At 41.7% G+C, this 20,060-nt stretch overlaps 1 protein-coding gene across 1 annotated transcript; it reads right to left on the minus strand.

Moving 5' to 3' along the window:
* Nucleotides 1-465: 465 nt before the first annotated feature.
* On the minus strand, nucleotides 466-13,972 carry dcakd (dephospho-CoA kinase domain containing). Its single transcript, XM_035747566.2, has 5 exons — nucleotides 13,612-13,972; nucleotides 12,640-12,752; nucleotides 6,067-6,270; nucleotides 5,670-5,757; nucleotides 466-4,038 (listed from the first exon to the last, which is right to left on the minus strand). The coding sequence occupies exons 2-5, from the start codon at nucleotides 12,749-12,751 to the stop codon at nucleotides 3,753-3,755; spliced, it is 690 nt and encodes a 229-aa protein (XP_035603459.1). The 5' UTR covers nucleotide 12,752; nucleotides 13,612-13,972; the 3' UTR covers nucleotides 466-3,752.
* Between the last annotated feature and the right edge of the window lie 6,088 nt (nucleotides 13,973-20,060).

Raw genomic sequence — 20,060 nt, forward strand, 5'->3', positions numbered from 1 at the left:
TACACACACGAAATTGGTACCCACCACACACATTACCCACGACACACAGCACCAGAGACATGTGGATGATGTCATTCCCTGCCGCCCTCCCACTAGCCTGACTGCTGCCAACACACAAACAGACAAGGCCCAGCCAGGAAGCAAGATCATACCAATGGAGGTCTCCCCTCTCAAGGCTGTGAACAATAAAATGTCGGCAAGTTAGTCATCCTCATTGCATCCCAAAATGAAATAATTAGGTTCTTCAAGTCTGTGAGGTGCCGTTACATTTTTAAAGTCATTTGAAAGTAAATCGGTCAGACTTTGTGTTTACTCGGCCCACCCAATAACTGCAACATTAACTTTATTATAACTATCTTTATGGGACTATTGTTATAGTTTGACAGAATGTAGTATGCCTCTATAAAAAAAGTATCTTAAGAGTATGAAAATGCAATATTTACGAAAGGATGCAAAAACACAATGTAGGATGGGACATTGTAGTGATATAGTTCTGTTTATTTTCAGACATGGATAAGAGATCATTGACATTCTTCTTTGACTTTTTTTTTTTACAGCAGCTGATAAAACAGATAAAATCTTTTAGTTCCTCATGTGTGCGGATGTAAAAAAAAAAAAAAAAAAAACTAGAGTTGACTGAAAAAGTACAGAAGATACTGTAGCTTCAAGTGTTAGAAAAGACACAGTGGCATCCAGGAAATCTTCATCTTCATTCCTTCGACCGTTTAGAAAACTCTTTAGTTTGAAAAGTGGATTGTCGAATACATCACCTATGTCTTCATTCTAGCGTCATCACAGAGTCAATCAAATATTTTAAAAGCTGATTACTTTATCCATATTACATAGTTACCCCATCCTTAAAATTATATTTATCCTAAATCACAAATGTACCTAATTTTATTGATAAATAGGAAGTCATCGATGGAACCTGGGAGTTTACTTTCTCACATATTAGCATTAGCATTGTTGCGTGCAAAATAATAAGACTTATAGGAGCCATGGTAGCATGATCGAAGCATTCCCAAATCAACTCTGTCACTTCATTCCAATTCCCTACCATTCCCATTGCTTTGTGTTGTTAGGTTCTAATTCTCAGAGTAAAAACACACATTATGAAAGCCCAGAGGGTCAATACAGCTGCATTCAGACAAAACACATTTCCACCACCACAAGTATATAAACTCCAATTTAGGCACTCCTCCTTCTCTCAAATCCTTACATATTCTATGGTTCAACAGGAAGACTAAGTAATAGGGTAATAAACCATAATTTCTCCCTTAAGGGGATCTGACCTTACCTCAACCCCTCATTTGCCTAATCCACAGTCCATCCGTATCCCCTGTAGCACTCCTGTGACGTCTTCCCGTCCATCCAATACATTCCAAAGCCATCTGGCTCCTACAGATAACCATTAACTTCTGATGTAAAAACCAGTCTCTTTCACATCTTAGATACTATAACAATGTTCCAAGTTTAACGCAGAATCTAACAGTATCCAACACCGTTAACACTAAGTAAACAACTTTAAAGATCGCGCCAACAGACATAGTCGCCCTGCTTCTAGCTCCTAGACAACTTTGCAGTATTTTAGTTTTTTTTGTATTATTTCTTACCATTATTTTCTCTATTACCTACAGGCGAAAATAACTTTTGGATATTAGATTGGTGGTCACTCACCATAAATTGAACTTCCTGGACCCTTTGTTTAAACTGCCCGAGGCAACTCCATTCATCCCGGGTGACACTCCAAAACAACTGCCGAAGGAGGAGAAGTGGGGACTTAGTCAGACTCAGGAAAGAGGCATACCACCCACTGCTTCAGAGTATATTACTCTGTAACAGTCAATCCCTGGACAATAAAATAGATGAGCTCAGGGCAAGGATCGTCCAGACAGAGACATATTCTGCTTTACAGAATTGTGGCTCTCTCTGGACACATTGTCCCCGTCCAGAGAACCAGCGTGGTCCTACGTTCATTGTGTGGTCAGGAACAAAGAACTATCCGGGAAACACAAAGGCAAGGAGCATGTTTCATGACAAACAACTCATGGTGTTATTGGGTAACGTACAGGAAATCAAATCCTTTGGTTCTCCCGATCTGGAATACCTCCTTCAAATGCCGACCACATTACCTCCCAAGATAATTGTCTTCGGTTATAGTCACTGCCATGTACATTTCCTCACAAGCAGAGACTGCGACGGCACTCAAGAAACCGCATATCCTGAAGGCACATTTATTGTAGCTGGGGACTTTAATAAAGGAAATCTGAGGAAAACACTACCAAAATGCTATCAACATCTTTGCTACTCATAGTGCGAAAATTCTTGTTCATTGCTACTCTCCCTTCCAGGATGGCTACAAGGACCTAACCTCCCTTCGGAAATCTGACCATACCTCTTCCTCAACGTCAACAAAAGCTGATCGTGGACAGGAGTTGATCGTGAACTACAGGAGACAGCAGAGAGAGCACACCCCCATCCAAATTGACAGAGACCTGAAATGATCCCTTCACACCAACAATGTGGTGAAGGCGCAACAACGCCTCTTCAACCCCTAAGTCCCTCACAAACATCTACAGATGCACTCTTGAGAGCATCCTGTCAGGCAGTATAACCGCCTGGTACGGCAATTGTACCGTCGATAACAGCAGGGCACTCTAGGGGTGGTACGGTCAGCCCAACGCACCATCGGGGGCACACTGCCTGCCCTCCAGGATATCTACAGCACCCGGTGTCACAGGAAGGCCAAGATCATCATCAAGGACCTCAGCCAACCGAGCCACGGACTGTTCACCCCGCTACCATCTAGAAGACAGAGACAGTACATCAAAGCTGGGACCGAGAGACTGAGTGTTAAATAGCCACCACTAGATGGCCTCCACCCAGTACTGTGCTATCTGCCCACTACCCTACTCTGCCCCTCAGTCACTATAACTAGCTGGCCACCACCGGGTACTCTAGCCTGCATCTTAGGGACTACTACATAGTCAATGACCACTGGTCACTTTAATAATATTGACATACTATTTATACATCCATTGCTGTACTACATAAAACATTTTAAAAATACATTTGCGATTATTGTGTGCTTGTTGAAATTTACTGCACCGATCGATAGGAACATAAGCATATCGCTGCACCCACTATATAGCACTTGTTAAACTGTGTACGCAAACAATAACATTTCATTTTAAGAAATCAAAATCTTCGGTCGCTGACTCTCCAGGTCCATAGACCACTCACTAAAGGTAAATATGCAATTTCAGTGAACTATCCCTTTAAAATGTAAAACAAATAGGCACAATGAGCTAAAAACATTCTTACATCACCAGCATTGCTTCTCAGCCCATGCTAAACTATTCTGTCCAGATATCCCATACAGAAAATATATTTGCTTTCAAAAAAAGCAGTCTAGTGACTCCAAAAATATTTTCCCAAATAACTTATTGGCTTTTAAAATGCAAACCAAGGAAACCTAGGTGTTCACTGTTTCCTGTAGCATTCAAAGAGCAACAAGGAATTTACACAAGAAAACATCTCACGTTACTTGACCACTTTCTAAGTACAAACTGCTTGCGAACTTTCAACTCAAGCCTTAACACATAACCGACCATAGGACCTCTCACCACACGTGCTGGGCCCAGTGGTCGGTTACGTGCTATGGCTTAAGTTCAAAGTGCCGCAGTCTCAATCACAATTCAACACTGCATTGCCATAGGAGGGCGACTCTCGTCTAACTCTCACTCCATTCGCTAAGACACCAGCAATTTGGCGGCGTATAGAAGTAGTCCGCCCAGGCCGGCAGCGGTCGCTATGGCGATGGCCCTGGCCAGCAGGAACTCCATAGAGTCCTCGAGCTTGGTGTGTAGCCGCAGCACCTGGCGCTGGGTGTCCTCGCGGCTGCCCGAGTTTTCCACCACGTGACTGGCCAATCCCCGCTTCTCATTTAGGGGCATCTGGGCAGCCACACGCTGCTCCGCCTGCTCCTGGGTCAGCCCGTCCCGGTTCATGAGGCGCGACAGCTGGGTGGCCGGGTCACTGGATCAGGAAAAGAGAACATGCTTAACCCTTTACACTGGCAGATTTGGACAATGATAAGCGCCTAAATTGGAATGCAGTGGCTGTACAGTAACATGATATACATGACATCAGAGGGTTTTGACTGACATTGCATGAGAATAAGTCGCACCCATTCCTCCAGCTAATTGGGCAACTTTTGCAACTGTTTTGTTGTCTGGGTGAGGGAAATGCTGTAAATTACAAAAATGAGACTTGAGGAATATAATACTGATTTGATGTCATACAATGCACTCATGACTCTGTTCTATGGCCACCAAAATTACAATGTGCTTCTGTGAATTGCCTTGTGAAAGCTTAACACTAATATAGTATTTCATAATTTAGCTGGTAATGTTAGCGAAAAGAACAAGCTTTATATGTATGCCCACCTGACCCAGATTATGATTTATAATGGACCGTTGTTGGAAACAACACCTCCACTTCGCTGATCTTCAACACAGGGGCCCCACAAGAGTGCGTGCTCAGACCCCTCCTGTACTCCCTATTCACCAATGACTGCGTGGCCACGCAAGCCTCCAATTCAATCATCAAGGTTGCAGATGTCACAACAGTAGTAGACCTGATTATCAACAATGACGAGACAGCCTACAGGGAGGTGGTGCAAGGCGCTACAAAGAGTAGTGTGTATGGCCCAGTAACCCGTACATTGACTTGGTACTGGTACCCCCTGTATATAGCCTCATTATTGTTATTTTACTTTAGTTTATTTAGAAAATACTTTCTCACCCTGCACTGTTTGTTAAGGGCTTGTAAGTAAGCATTTCAAGGTCTACACCTGTTGTATTAGGCGGATGTGACAAATAACATTTTATTTGACCCATAATGTTCCCCAGATGTTTGAGTGTCCAGTTTTCAGTTAGTTAGGGGAACATTCTATGTACGTTAGCAAAAACCTCCTGAAACCTATTTAGCAGGTTCTGGCATTAGAGTTAGGAGATTATTCCCTAAATATTAAACAGAATGTGGTCACCATGACCTCAGAACATTCCATATTAAATGTTCTAGACACGTTTAATTGGAACGTTGCAAGAATTGTATCCATGGAATATTCTTTGAAGGAATATTCCCATAACCCTCTGAGAACTGAACACAGAAATGTTCTAGCAGCGTTCTCACGAAACGTGTCTAGAACATTAATATGGAATATTCTGAGGTCATGGTGACCACGTTCTGGGTAAGTTCTGTTTGACATTAAGGAAATGGTCTCTTGGAAACAGTACTTGCCCTTGTTGAACTTCTCTCTGGTCTCGGTTAAGGAAAGCTAAAAAGGCGCCGCTTGGTCGTGCGCAGCACGAGGTCAGCATTCAATTTACCTGAATTCTGAGCGCAGCGCACTACCCCAAAGCACCGTGCTGCAATAGTTGTCATGATACTCAGTATCACAAAACTCAATGTATCATGGGAAGGAAAGTCAACATGAAGCAGAACACATTTCTTGAGGAAAATAGTCCTAAGGTAGGAAGCAAACAGATATTGTCACATTTATTTATATACACATTTCCAAGCTAGAGCACATATTTTATGTTGAAACCTTTAAGCAGGTTCAAACCTTTAGAAATGAAAGGTCGAAGAGCCGTAGTTGGTCTTACCAGTACACCACCACAGTGTGGTTAAGGAAGCGGGTGAGACGCCTCGTCTCGAAGAGCAGGGGCACGTCTAGCACCACGTAGCGATAACCTGGAGGGGAAAGAGCAGCAGCACTACAATAGAGCCCTCACACCAGAGCCATGGAACTGCTGTACTGTACTGTCGCTCCTACCAATCCACTCTCTATGGAAAGTTACAATGTTAGGTATTCCATGGTTTATTCTCCATATGTCCCATTAAGAATTCCTTACACTTTTTCATATGATAGTTATGACATATGCAATTTAGTGGCTTTACAATATATGATACATTTGCTGTAGACGGGAAGACCACCCCAGGAAAATATAAATAATTATAATGTACTGCTGTAATTGTCTTTTTTACACTTAGTTAGCTAACCTCGGAGGAAGAAAAATAAGATCTGTTTGAGCATGGCCTTGTGGATCTCTGGGTGGGTGATGGAGTTAAGCAGGCGCCGCTTGTCCTCGCTGGCGAAGATGAGCTGACCCAGCTTCTGCCGGTCGATCTCTCCATTTTCCAGCAGGATCTCGGGGCCAAAGTGCTTCACGATCCGGCAGTAGGCCGGACTGTGGGGCTCCACCACTGGCAAAGACAGGACACGGTTAGCTTAACCTGATTAAAGACATGTTCATTAAGGCACGCAACAGAATGTGTTCTCAAACATTTGCATCGGAAAACAAAAATGAGCATTTCTTAAATTGACAAGTCCATGTAGTACCTCTCGTTTTCAGTCACATTTGACCCCCTATTTGGTGTCTAATGAATAAGACAACCCTTGCCACGGCTTTCTCACAGCCATCCAATATAAATATGCCTGTGTTGTCTAGGGTTGAATAGTTTCCCGGGATTTTACAAAAATGTATTTAACCGCCAAAACAGGTAGTCTCAATTTAAAGCATATAAATATGTCTGGATTTGATTAGAGCTTCTAACGGCTTGAACATTCAAGCCTGATGATACCTGATGAACCCTACATTAAGAATATTTTATGAGCCCATGCCTAAAAATGCCCAAATGATTTTGCCATTAACCAATGATTTACATGATAGATAGACTACCGCACATTATGCACGACAGAAGAACACGACAGAAGCCCATAGATGTAGTTATGCTAAATGGTAAGTGAATGCAACAAGCTCCAGTAAGCTAATCTTTTTGAGTGTGGACTGTATTATGCTGCATTACATGGACTGGAATTACACACCGCGTTCAAACCATGCGATGCTGGTGCTGGACATGCAGCCTATAAAGGCTAGCGAATTTGATTTAAATTGTGAAGTATAATAGAGCTTATTTTAAGCATATACAGTTGAAGTCGGAAGTTTACATACACCTTAGCCAAATACATTTACACTCAGCTTTTCACAGTTCCTGACATTTCATCCTAGTAAAAAATCCCTGTCTTAGGTCAGTTAGGATCACCACTTTATTTTAAGAATGTGAAATGTCAGCATAATGATAGAGAGAATGATTTATTTCAGCTTTTATTTCTTTCATCACATTCCCAGTGGGTCAGACGTTTACATGCACTCAATTTGTATTTGGTAGCATTGCCTTTAAATTGTTTAACTTGGGTCAAACGTTTCGGCTAGCCTTCCACAAGCTTCCCACAATAATTTGGGTGAATTTTGTCCCATTCCTCGTGACAGAGCTGGTGCATTTGGAAGACCCATTTGCGACCAAGCTTAAACTTCCTGACTGATGTCTTGAGATGTTGCCTCAATACATCCACATCATTTTCCGTCCTCATGATTCTATCTATTTTGTGAAGTGCACCAGTCCCTCCTGCAGCAAAGCATCCCCACAACATGATGCTGCCACCCCCGTACTTCACGGTTGGGATGGTGATCTTCGGCTTGCAAGCCTCCCCCTTTTTCCTCCAAAAATAACGATGGGCATTATGGCCAAACAGTTCTATTTTTGTTTCATCAGACCAGAGGACATTTCTCCAAAAAGTACGATCTTTGTCCCCATGTGCAGTTGCAAACCGTAGTTTGGATTTTTTTATGGCGGTTTTGGAGCAGTGGCTTCTTCCTTGCTGAGCCGCCTTTCAGGTTATGTCGATATAAGACTCATTTGACTGTGGATATAGATACTTTTGTAACCGTTTCCTCCAGCATCTTCACAAGGTCCGTTGCTGTTGTTCTGGGATTGATTTTCACTTTTCGCACCAAAGTACGTTCATCTCTAGGAGACAGAACACGTCTCCTTCCTGAGCGGTATGACGGATGTGTGATCCCATGGTGTTTATACTTGCGTACTATTGTATGATGGAATTTTCTGGAATTTTCAAAGCTGTTTAAAGGCACAGTCAACTTAGTGTATGTAAACTTCTGACCCACTGGAATTGAGATACAGTGAATTGTAAGTGAAATAATCTGTCTGTAAACAATTTTTGGAAAAACTACTTGTGTCATCCACAAAGTAGATGTCCTATCCGACTTGCCAAAACTATAGTTTGTAAACAAGAGATTTGTGGAGTGAAAAACAAGTTAATGACTGTAAACCTCAGACTTCAAATGTATAGGCTACCTTTCATAATAATTTCATAATTTCCTCCTCGCTTTCAACAGCTAAATTAAATATGTTGTACTTATCTTCATAATTGTAAATGACATAATGAATAATATAGGACTAGAATAAGATGCAGACAGCTTTCAATTATTTTCACAAAGATTGAATGGTTATGGTCTGAATAAATAGGCCTAACTTCTGTAGCCTATCCCCATTGCGTGTGTTCTCTCTCTCTTCTTTCAAAACTCCCCGCGAGTTCTATTGGCTGCTGTAATTAACAATCAGCAAACAAGAGCTTGCATCCCACTTCGAATAGTCTATTATTAAACGGAAAAGAAACAAAAATGTCCAGCAAGAGATTTTAGTCTAGCTTTTCCTGGGACTCCAAGAGCTAACCCACTTGGCACAGATGTCAATTCAACGTCTGTTCCACATTGGTTCAACCAGTGTGCGCCCTGTGGGAAGAAGCGTTTAAAGGAGAGAGGCCAGCGTAGCGCAGGTGCGTAATTGCGCAAGAGACAGAGGCTATAAGTTAGAAGTTTATGCATCACCCATCATTCATTAGATAAATAACCCTAATACTGCATTCAATGTATTACCTGAAAGAGGTAGGGTAGGATTTTATATATACTGAACAACAATATAAACGCAAGTGTAAAGTATTGGTCCAATGTTTCATGAGCTGAAATAAGATCCCACAAATGTTCAATATGCACAAAATGCTTCTCTCTCAAATTTGGTGCACAAATTTGTTTACATTCGAGTTTGTGAGCATTTCTCCGATGCCAAGATAATCCATCCACCTGACAGGTGTGGTATATCAAGAAGCTGATTAAACAGCATGATTACACAGGTGCACCTTGTGCTGTGGACAATGAAAGGCCACTCTAAAATGAACAGTTGTCACACAACACCACAGATGTCTCAAGTTGAGGGAGCGTGCAATTTGAATGCTAACTGCAGGGAACGTCCAGCAGTGCTGTTGCCAGAGAATTTAATGTTAATTTCTATACCCTAAGCCGCCTCCAACGTCTTTTTAGAGAATTTGGCAGTACGTCCAACTGGCCTCACAACCACAGACCACGTGTATGGCTTCGTGTGGGTGAGCGGTTTGCTTATGTCAACGTTATGAACAGAGTGCCCTATGGTGGAGGTGGGGTTATGCTATGGCAGGCATAAACTACAGACAAACACAATTGCATTTTATCGATGGAAATCTGTGACCAACAGATGCATATCTATATTCCCAGTCACGTGAAATCCATAGATTAGGGCCTAATTCATTTTTTGAATTGACTGATATCCTCTTAACTCAGTAAAATCAGTGTGTATCAATGTTCAGTGTGTATACAGTGCATTTATTCCACATTTTGTTATGTTACAGACTTATTCTAAAATTGATGAAATAGTTTTTTTGGGGGGCGTAAATCAGAAAACCCGTCAGTATCTGGCGTGACCACCATTTGCCTCATGCAGCGCGACATCTCCTTTGCATAGAGTTGATCAGGCTGTTGATTGTGGCTTCTTCAATGGCTGTGCAAAGTTGCTGGATATTGGTGGGAACTGGAACACGCTGTGTACACGTCAATCCAGAGCATCCCAAACATGCTCAATGCATGATATGTCTGGTGTGTATGCAGGCCATGAAAGAACTGGGACATTTTCAGCCTCCAGAAATTTTGTACATATCCTTGTGACATGTGGTCGTGCATTATCAGGCTGAAAAATGTGGTGATGGCAACAGATGAATGCACAACAATGGGCCTCAAGATCTCGTCACAGTATCTCTGTGCATTCAAATTGCCATTGTTAAAATGCAATTGTGTTCATTGGCCATAGCTTATGCCTGCCTATAGCATAACCCCACCGCCACCACGGGTCAGTCTGTTCACAATGTTGACGTCAGCAAACCACTCGCACACACACAACGTCATCTGTCCAGTACAGTTGAAACCGGGATTCAGCCGAGAAGAGCACACTTCTCTAGTGTGCTAGTGGCCATGAAGTCGGTTACGACGCCAAACTACAGTCAGGTCCAGACCCTGGTGAGGTCAATGAGCAGGCAGGTTAGCTTCCATGAGATTGTTTCTGCAGAAATTGTTCCGTTGTACAAACCCAGTTTCATCAGCTGCCCAGGTGGCAGGTCTCAGACGATTCCGCTGGTGAAGAGCCCTGATGTGGAGGTCCTGGGCTGGTATGGTTACAGATGGTCTGATGTTGTGATGCCAGTTGGACATACTGCCAAATTCTTTAAAACGAACGTTGGAGGCTACTTATGGTAGAGAAATGAACATTAAATTCAATGGGATAACTGTGGCACTGTATTGTGTGACAAAACTGCACATTTAGAGTGGCCTTTTATTGTCCCTAGCGCAATCTGATACCTGTCAGATGGATAGATTATTTTGGCAAAGGAGAAATGCTAACTAACGGGAATGTAAACAAATTTGTGGACAACATTTTAGAGAAATAAGCTTTTGGTGCATATGGAAAATTCCGGGGATATTTTATTTCAGCTCGTGAAACATGGGATCAACACTTTATATGTTGCGTTTGTTTAGTGTAATATACCAGTTTCTCAGTTACTTATCCTTGGAAAAGCGAGTGGGTTTGGGATGTAAATCTCAGTAATTCTCAGTAACCCGGTTCCCGCTATTCAACCCTAGTGTTGTCAAAACAGACAGAATCCCTTTAAATATGTCAACAGGACAGTTATTTCAAAAGGAGTCTGGATTGAATACGACTGGATTCATGATGGCATATCAGAAAAGGCTGGTGGGAGGAGCTACAGTGGGTACAGAAAGTCACCACCCCTTTAAAACATATTCACATTTTGTTGCCTTACAGCCTGAAATGAAAACATAACATCCAGCTTTATTTACACACAGTAACCCACAATATTCAAGTAAAACATATTTTTTACACTCTGGAAACAAATTGCAATTGCAATTGCAAACTTGCTGAGGTATAACCAACCACCTTCCAGATCACAAATCAAGCTAATTGGCTTCCATCTGTGATCAATTGTAGTGACTTTGATTAGTTCAGAATAAAAGCAGTTGTTGATAGAAGACTCCACTGCTCAGTAGTGCAATTCAAAGCAAAGAATCCACTATGGGCGGAAAGGTACTTTCAAAAGAGCTACGAGATAAAGTTGTGGAAAGGCACAAGTCAGGGGATGGATATAAAATATTTCAAAGGCTTTGTCTATCCCTCTGAGCACAGTTAAGACCATTATTAAGAAGTGGAAGGCGTATGGCACCACCCAGACCATGCATAGATCAAGCCATCCCTCCGAACTGGATGACCGGGCAAGGAGGAGACTGATCAGAGAGGCAAGAAGAAGAGAAAACACATCAAGTCTCATTTGAGCTTTGCCTCAGATGAGACCAAAATTGAACTTTTTGGGCTGAATGTAAAAAGGTCTGGCGAAAACCCAATACAATCTTTCCACCCAAAGAACACCATGTCTACAGTAAAGTATGGCAGCATCCTGTTGTGGGGTTGTTTCTCTTCAGCAGAGACAGGAGCACTTGTCAGGAAAGAAGGGAAAATGGACAGTGCAAAATACTGACAGATTCTTGAGAACCTGCAGCCCTCTGCCAGGAAGTTGAAAATGGTTCACGTTTCAACATGACAATGACCCAAAGCACACCGTCAAAGCAACCGTACAGTGGTTGAAGGACAAGAAGGTGAATGTCCAAGGATGGCCTAATCAGAGCCCCGACCTAAATCCCATCAAGAACCTGTGGAATGACTTGAAGCGTGCAGTTCATGAGCGGTCACTGTGCAATTTGACTGAGCTTGAACAACTCTGCAAGGGAGAATGTACAAAGTTAGCAGAGACGTATTCAAAGAGACTCATGGCTGTAATTCAAGCAAACGGCAGTTCCACCAAGTATTAACTCAGGGTGGTGTTCACTTATCCAAATAGGGTATTTGACTGTTTGAAATAATTTTCAGATTTCTTTGTATTAAAACAATTCACTTGGATATTGTGGGTTACTGTGTGTAAATTAAGTCAGATTATATGCGTTTTCATTTCAGGCTATAAGGCAACAAAAGGTGAACATTTTGAAAGGGGGTGATGACTTTCCATACCCACTGTATAGAAAGAATGGCTGGAATGGAATTAATGAAATGGCGCCAAATGTGGTTTCCATGTTTGATACTGTTCTATCGATTCCATTCGAGTCTTTACAATGAGACCACTCATATCTCCTCCCACCAACCTCCTTTGCATGACATAGTGATCAATACAAATAACTGGGGCACGCTCAAGTAAATTTTGCAAGGGCTTTAAACTGCACAATGGTTTTTAAAACAAATGCAAATACAAGCGTGTGGAATGTCAAAATGGACCCAACATCCATTGAGTGTGTGTGTGTGTGTGTGTGTGTGTGTGTGAAAAATCCCTTTCAGTCCCATAGCCTGTACCTTTTCGAGCCACCACATCGGCATCGATAATGGGGCAGCCAAGCTCTCGCAGCAGAGAGGACACAGTGCTCTTCCCTGAGGCGATTCCTCCTGTCAACCCCACCAAAAACATCCTACAGAAACACGAAGATAGGTCAGAGTAGGTATTTATATTTATTATGGATCCAGAGTAGGTATTTATATTTATTATGGATCCACATTAGCTGCTGCCAAGTCACCAGCTACTCTTCCTGCGTTCCAGCAAAGTTGAGGAAAGTTATACAATTTTAAAAACCTTACAATACATTCAAAACAGATTTCGCGACACATTAAGTGTGCCCTCAGGCCGCTACTCTACTACCACATATCTACAACACAAAATCCATGTGTACGTGTCTGTTTGGTATGTATGTATGCATGTGTCTGAGCCTGTGTGTGTCTCTTCACAGTCCCTGCTGTTCTAGAAGGTGCCTTTGTAGCTGTTTAAAAAAAATCTGATTCTACTGCTTGGATCAGCATAGAGTTCCATGTAGTCATGGCTCTATGTATATGACATTTCGCAGACGCTTTTATCCAAAGCGACTTACAGTCATGTGTGCATACATTCTACGTATGGGTGGTCCCGGGAATCGAACCCACTACACTGGCGTTACAAGCGCCATGCTCTACCAACTGAGCTACAGAACCACGTAGTAGTACTGTACACCTCACATAGTCTGTTCTGAACTTGAGGACTGTGAAGAGACCTCTGGTGGCATGTCTTGTGGGGGATGCATGGGTGTCTGAGCTGTGTGGCAGTAGTTCAAACAAACAGCTCGGTGTGTTCACCATGTCAACAACTCTCACAAATACAAGTATTTAGGCCTAAGGTTTGCAGTGTGGTTAGGTTTAAAATCACACTTTCAGATCAATTGTAGAAATAGGCGGGGTTTATTACTTTGTGGCAACTTGTGATAACCCTGATTAAATCAGTAAACACATTTATGAACTTACTTTTGACCTCAATAGTCCTTTCTTTCAATTAAAAAGTGTGCAGGGGTAACGTTAGGGCAATCCGGTCCAAGAGACTGCACTGCAGCTATAACGTTAGCTCGCTAGCTGACGTCAGTTGTTGACAAGTCTTGTTCTTGTTTCATAACACGTTTTCAAAACCATACCTATTTGCTCCAATAAGTCTGCACAGTCACTGCCATTTCGGCCACAGACATTACGCATACCGTTGTCGACGATTTCAGCGCAATACAAGCCCAGCTTGACGAAAGTTGACAGTGTTCGGTTTACGTTAGGTCAACGATTTTTATAACTAATCCACCGTAGACCACACCAGATCGCTGTCTCATCAGCAACACTAAAAAAAGTACGTCCGGGTCACAGAATTGAGAAAATATTCAAAATAAAAGTCCACCACGTAATAGTAGAAAAGTGTCAATAGCCTGTATGTATTCATGATATATGAAAAATAATTGTCTAAACATTAACAATGATTCATATTTCTTCATATTTAAGTGACATTTGAATTAAATGTGGGTTTTTAAACATGTTCCAAGGTCAAATAAATGCCCCAGAAGCAAATCACTGTATATGGAATACACATTGGTTTATAGAGCAAAAACTATTCTAGGTGCCGCAGTAAAAGTATTGTAGGAAATACTCAGTAGGATGTATATGGTGTCATTTCATGAGGCTCTGAATAATATGTAGTATTGCTGGCCTTTTACTCCACCCATTCCATTGGCCACAATACAAATCACTGTATATAGAATACATATTGGCTTATAGAGCCAACACTATTCTAGCAGGCAATACGCAGTAGGGCCTATAGTAGGACCTCTGAATAATACAGTGATTCCTTATTTTCTCAGCACTATCTAGATCACAAATTACGTTTTTAAATTCAACACAATGATCCCATTGTTGTCTCTACCTTCTTGACCTTTGTGCTGTTGACTGTGCCCAATAATGTTTGTACCATGTGTTGCTACCATGTTGTTGTTATGTTGTGTTGCTACAATGATGTGTTGTCATGTGTTGCTGTCTTGCTATGTTGTCGTCTTAGGTCTCTCTTCATGTAGTGTTGTGGTGATGTGTGTTATGTCCTGTGGTGATGTGTATTTATTTATCTAAATCCCAGGCCCCATCCCCACAGGAGGCCTTTTGCCTTTTGGTAGGCCGTCATTGTAAATAAGAATTTGTTCTTAACTGACTGGCCTAGTTAAATAAAGGTTCAATCAATTAAAAATTAAGGATTTCACGATGGAGTGGAGGCAAGGTAGTCCAGATCTCCAGGGCCCCCACTTCTAGAGGACACCCATTAGGACCCCTGCGTAGAGCCTCACCTGATGGCCCACATGCTCCTACTCCTGTTGCTTCTCCATCAGTTCAGCCATGTGGATGCAAGATGTTTTTTTGTGCAACAGTGGCGTGCAAATCAGTACTTTCAAGACATCTATAGGGTATGTTATTTACTGTTGCTATTGGCTGAGATTTCATCCACATTTCTTTTAAGTGCATGTGTTAGAAAGTATAATAATCACTGGGAGTGGTCAGGGGGAGAAGGGGGCAGGCAGCAGGGTAAGATCAGGGAGTGGTCAGGGGGAGAAGGGGGCAGGCAGCAGGGTAAGATCAGGGAGTGGTCAGGGGAGAAGGGGCAGGCAGCAGGGTAAGATCAGGGAGTGGTCAGGGGGAGAAGGGGCAGGCAGCAGGGTAAGATCAGGGAGTGGTCAGGGGGAGAAGGGGGCAGGCAGCAGGGTAAGATCAGGGAGTGGTCAGGGGAGAAGGGGGCAGGCAGTAGGGTAAGATCAGGGAGTGGTCAGGGGGAGAAGGGGCAGGCTGCAGGGTAAGATCAGGGAGTGGTCAGGGGGAGAAGGGGGCAGGCAGCAGGGTAAGATCAGGGAGTGGTCAGGGGGAGAAGGGGCAGGCAGCAGGGTAAGGTCAGGGGGAGAAGGGGGCAGGCAGCAGATCAGTGCATGCTCAGACAGTGAAAGAGAGGACAGAGACCTATGGATAATCCTGCTATTTCATTTGCAATTCATTCTGTTCTGCAGCACAATGACAGCATTGATAATGCATTTTGGAAAGAAGTTCTGCAATGGCCAACTGCTACAAAAAAACACAGAAAAGATTAGTGTCAGGTAGCTTAAGTGGCTGTGGAAAGATGAGAATGGTGATACATGCACTCGTGTTATGCAGCTAAAGGAAGGATTAAGCAGAGTAAGGTGCTGAGGCAATAACTATGTAAAGAGTCTGGGCCAAACACTGGTGTAATCAAGTGCTTGAATTAATTGAGTCACAGGAAGGAGTAGTAGGGTGGACCTAGTCCTATGGTAGGAGATGACTGTACAGATAGTGATGCTGTTGTCTGTGGTGCTAGACTTAACTGTGTTGTTGACCGTACTGATAATTTGACCATTGATCAGAATAATTTGACAGATTATAAACGCTGCTGAACTAAATTTGACAAATACATTGTATAGGGTGGTCGTGATGTTGAGGAGCAACAGAAAGTTAAGACTTGCCGAATGAAAGGGGGAAAAATTTATGTTTGGATTATCATGCTATTTCAATGGCAGTATAATCAAATATTTGATTTCCAATTTTGGAAGAAAGTTGCCAAATTTTTGCAATGGCCAAAAGGAACAACCATTGTGGAACAAGAATAGAAGTAACATTCAAAGTCTTCTTAATCAGATTAAGTTCATCAACCCTTTGAGCCTGTCACCCATATATAAGGAGATGGAAGATAAAAACCCAAGTCAGTGCAACATAGTCAAAGACAGTACACTAATTGGCACAAAAACACCAAACACAGAGTGGGAAGGAGAAATGAGGTGACACATAAATATGGTGAGAATAGGTCACACAACAAATAAACCCAAAACACTGTGTTACACGTTCGATGTCATTTTTATTTCAAGCGTGTTGTGCAGATGAGCAGATCTTGACGTGATTGCCTTAAAGCACTTCATGGCTACAGACATGAGTGCGAAGGGTCGGTAGTCATTCAGGCAGGTTACCTTGGTGTTCTTGGGCACAGGGACTATGTTGGTCTGCTTGAAACATGCAGGTATTACAGACTCGATCAGGGACAGGTTGAAAGTGTCAGTGAAGACACTTGCCAGTTGGTCTGCGAATGCTCTCAGTACACATCCTGGTTATTCGTCTGGCCCTGCAGCCTTGTGAATGTTGACCTGTTTATGGTGCATTGGGATGCTATCGGAATCATTAACATTTGTAACAAGCGTTTGCTGTTTCACTCCTGTAATTATAGACCGCAATTATATGGTGTTATTAGTGTAACTATGAATAATGGATATTGAAAATGTACTACATAGTAAGGATTTTAATATTTCCTGGAAATATGCCTACCCATGAGAACTTGTGGTAACACTTCATTTTAAGGGGTTCTTATTACACTAACAAGTATTGTAATAATTGTAATTATTCATAGTTACACTGTAATAACACCAAGTTATCATGGGTAGGCCTATTTCCAGGAAATATTAAAATCCTTACTATGTAGTATATTTTCAAAATCAAATTTCAGTCGCTCAGAAAAGGATATATAAAAAAAGCATTTAAAAATAAACAGATACTGTGGCCTTTCTTTCGTCATGTGAGCTTAAATGTGTTGTGGACACTGAATGCACTTGATGTCCTTGTTTAATGTTCAGGCAATATCACACATTCAGATGAAGATGGTATGAAGACCATTCCGAGCTCCAGAGAGGGATCGACTTGCATTGTCATCACATAATTTCCTGTGAGCTTTATATGGGGCTGTATTAACAGCCAATGCCGACTTCAGATGTTTGGCCGCTCAGAACAGAAGTGGCATTGGACTAGATACATCAGTGTTGACAAACATCCGAACAATGCACAAAAACAACTTTTGGGATTCTGATGAAATCAAATCACTGCAATTACTGAAAGAAATAACTTGAAGATGACCAAAATACAGCTATCAAGGGATTTATGTTTTACAAGTATATCCTGTTAAAAAGGTCATACTTGTTTTACTGGGGGTATGATATGACGAAGCACAGTGCAGCATTCTGGGACACCACTGGTGGTGGGATCAAGTCTAGAGTCAATAAAAATAAGGATTTTGCTCTGATAGTAGTTTGGTGCGGCAAGGCAAGCTGCAACTATGCCCCTGTAGTAGTAAGCGAGGATCACACACAAATTGTAATAGAGCAGTTTCTTTATGCAATGAGGGACAAAGAAAGGCTGGTGCATGACAGTAAAACGGTACCTGTACAAATGGTGGTCGGTCCATAAGTGTTGTTGAATACAGCTATGAAAATGTTCAATAGCGACAGTATGTTGCTGTATTTGCGGCGCTGCTGAAAAATAGTCACAGGACAAGCCACGGCAAAAGATCTGGACCCCTCTATCATACGAGCCAGTGAAAATTACTTAAGTGAACCACGCAATGCAATGGATGAACTGCGCTGCAGTTTATCTGAGGAACTGGGCAAAGTTCTGAAAGAAACAAAAATCATCAAAGACAATAGTGGTAGTGTCCAATGCACAGATCAAAACCTTTTAAGGGATGTTGGACACACTTTTCAAAAACATTCTCCTTGTAATACCAATGTGATCTGACCTTTTGGCAGAAGATTTAACAGATGTTTTCAGCCTTATACAAGTCAAACCCAAGACAGAATAAGTACAGCAATTAGTGAGGTAACGTCTTTTGTTTTTTATTTCTTGATGAAACAAAACATAGATTTGACTATTGTAATGTCAAATTGTATACTCTGCATAAAGCTGGCCAGAGAGACGTGAGGAAATCAAACTTCGCAATCCCAAAAAACACAAAGCTGCCAACCTGAGGAAAGCTGTGAAAAAGGAAAATAAAGAACCAAAGTATCCCTGAAGGTCTTTTCAAATTCCTCCAGCTATACATTCTAAATCGTTCAGTCTTAATAAAAAGACAAGGATGAACAATGATCAGAATTTACAGTGTAGTGGACCACCACACTAGATACTAATTGTTCTTGTCGTACCAGTGTAGCAGAAAATGTTACAGTTAAGAGACCCCATTTTTCCATCCAGTACAATTGAAATCCCAGTTGTTGGCAACAAGAAACAGATGTACAGATTGAGTTCTGTAATATTTCACTCAGGCACAAAATCAACAAGGGGGCATTTCTGGTCAGAGCTAGATTTGAACACTTAAGATACGGGCAAATGACTTACACATTTCAGTTGGCACGACTAGGGAAGGGATTGGACAGAAGGGGTTTTATATTTCTATGAAGTAGTTAAATGAGCCTCAGACAAACAAAACTTGATTCAAAATGATATAATTTCTGTAATTCCACAGTATGAATACTTTCCAGTCACACAGTAGATAAAATGTTACCCATTTACATCTTTCTCAATACCGCATCAGAATTCTCTGGCTGCCATAATAGATTACTTAGAGCTAACCAATGGAAACCGTCTCCTCACTTCAAAAATACTAATTTCCCAGTTTGAAGCATTGAATTCAGTGACATTTTCACCACCTACGGTTCAAGAACTGCATTACAGTGGTGTAAAGGACATAGTTGAACATTAGTGTTCAGGAAATTCCCCCCTCAAATGATATTCTCTAAATTCACAGTCTAAACATTTCCAGTCAGTGTGATACCCAGGCAGTGTATGGCCAGACTACAAAACTGATAGAACCCAGGGACATTTCTGCAGCAAGAAATACCTTGTTGGTTCGAATCGACAGAGAAGTGTGCACAATATATCTAAGAATTCAAAAGGCTCTCAACGATCAAGCTTTCATGTAACCCATGCCCCACAGACTTTGCTTGTAAAAATGGACATGGCTAGGTTCAAATGACCTAGTAGCTTTCCTCTACCTTGCATATTTATCACATACATAGAATTTGTCCGGCAGTCACATTTTCAGACGAATACCCATTTGTGAAATTTTATACATGTCATAACCATCTTTGGCACGTAAAACTGCACTGAGACATGAGTCATCAGTGGGCTATAGATTTGAATCACTCAACAAATAGCTGCACAAAGACACGTTGTCTAGCTGCAATTGACATTTTAATAATGTAGCAGACGCTCTTAACCAGAGCAACTTAGAGTAGTGAGTGCATATTTTCCTTTGTACTGGTCCCCCATGGGATTCAAACCCACAACCCTGGCATTGCAAATGCCATGCTCTACAAACTGAACCACAAGGGACCACATAAGTAGTGTAGAGGTTCTCCACTTTGGTCTGAAAGAAGTCATTCACTTATGCACTGTCAACTGCAAGGAATGTGATTCTTTAACATAAAAGGCATTCAAGTCACATGCGCCGAATACAACAGGTTACCTTACCGTGAAATGCTTACTTACAAGCCCTTAACCTCACAATGCAGTTCAAGAAATAGAGTTAAGGAAATATTTACTACATTTTTAAAAAAATGTAACATTCAAATAACAAG

Source organism: Oncorhynchus keta, chromosome 3 (genome assembly GCF_023373465.1).
Source record: "Oncorhynchus keta strain PuntledgeMale-10-30-2019 chromosome 3, Oket_V2, whole genome shotgun sequence".
Lineage (NCBI taxonomy): Eukaryota > Metazoa > Chordata > Actinopteri > Salmoniformes > Salmonidae > Oncorhynchus > Oncorhynchus keta.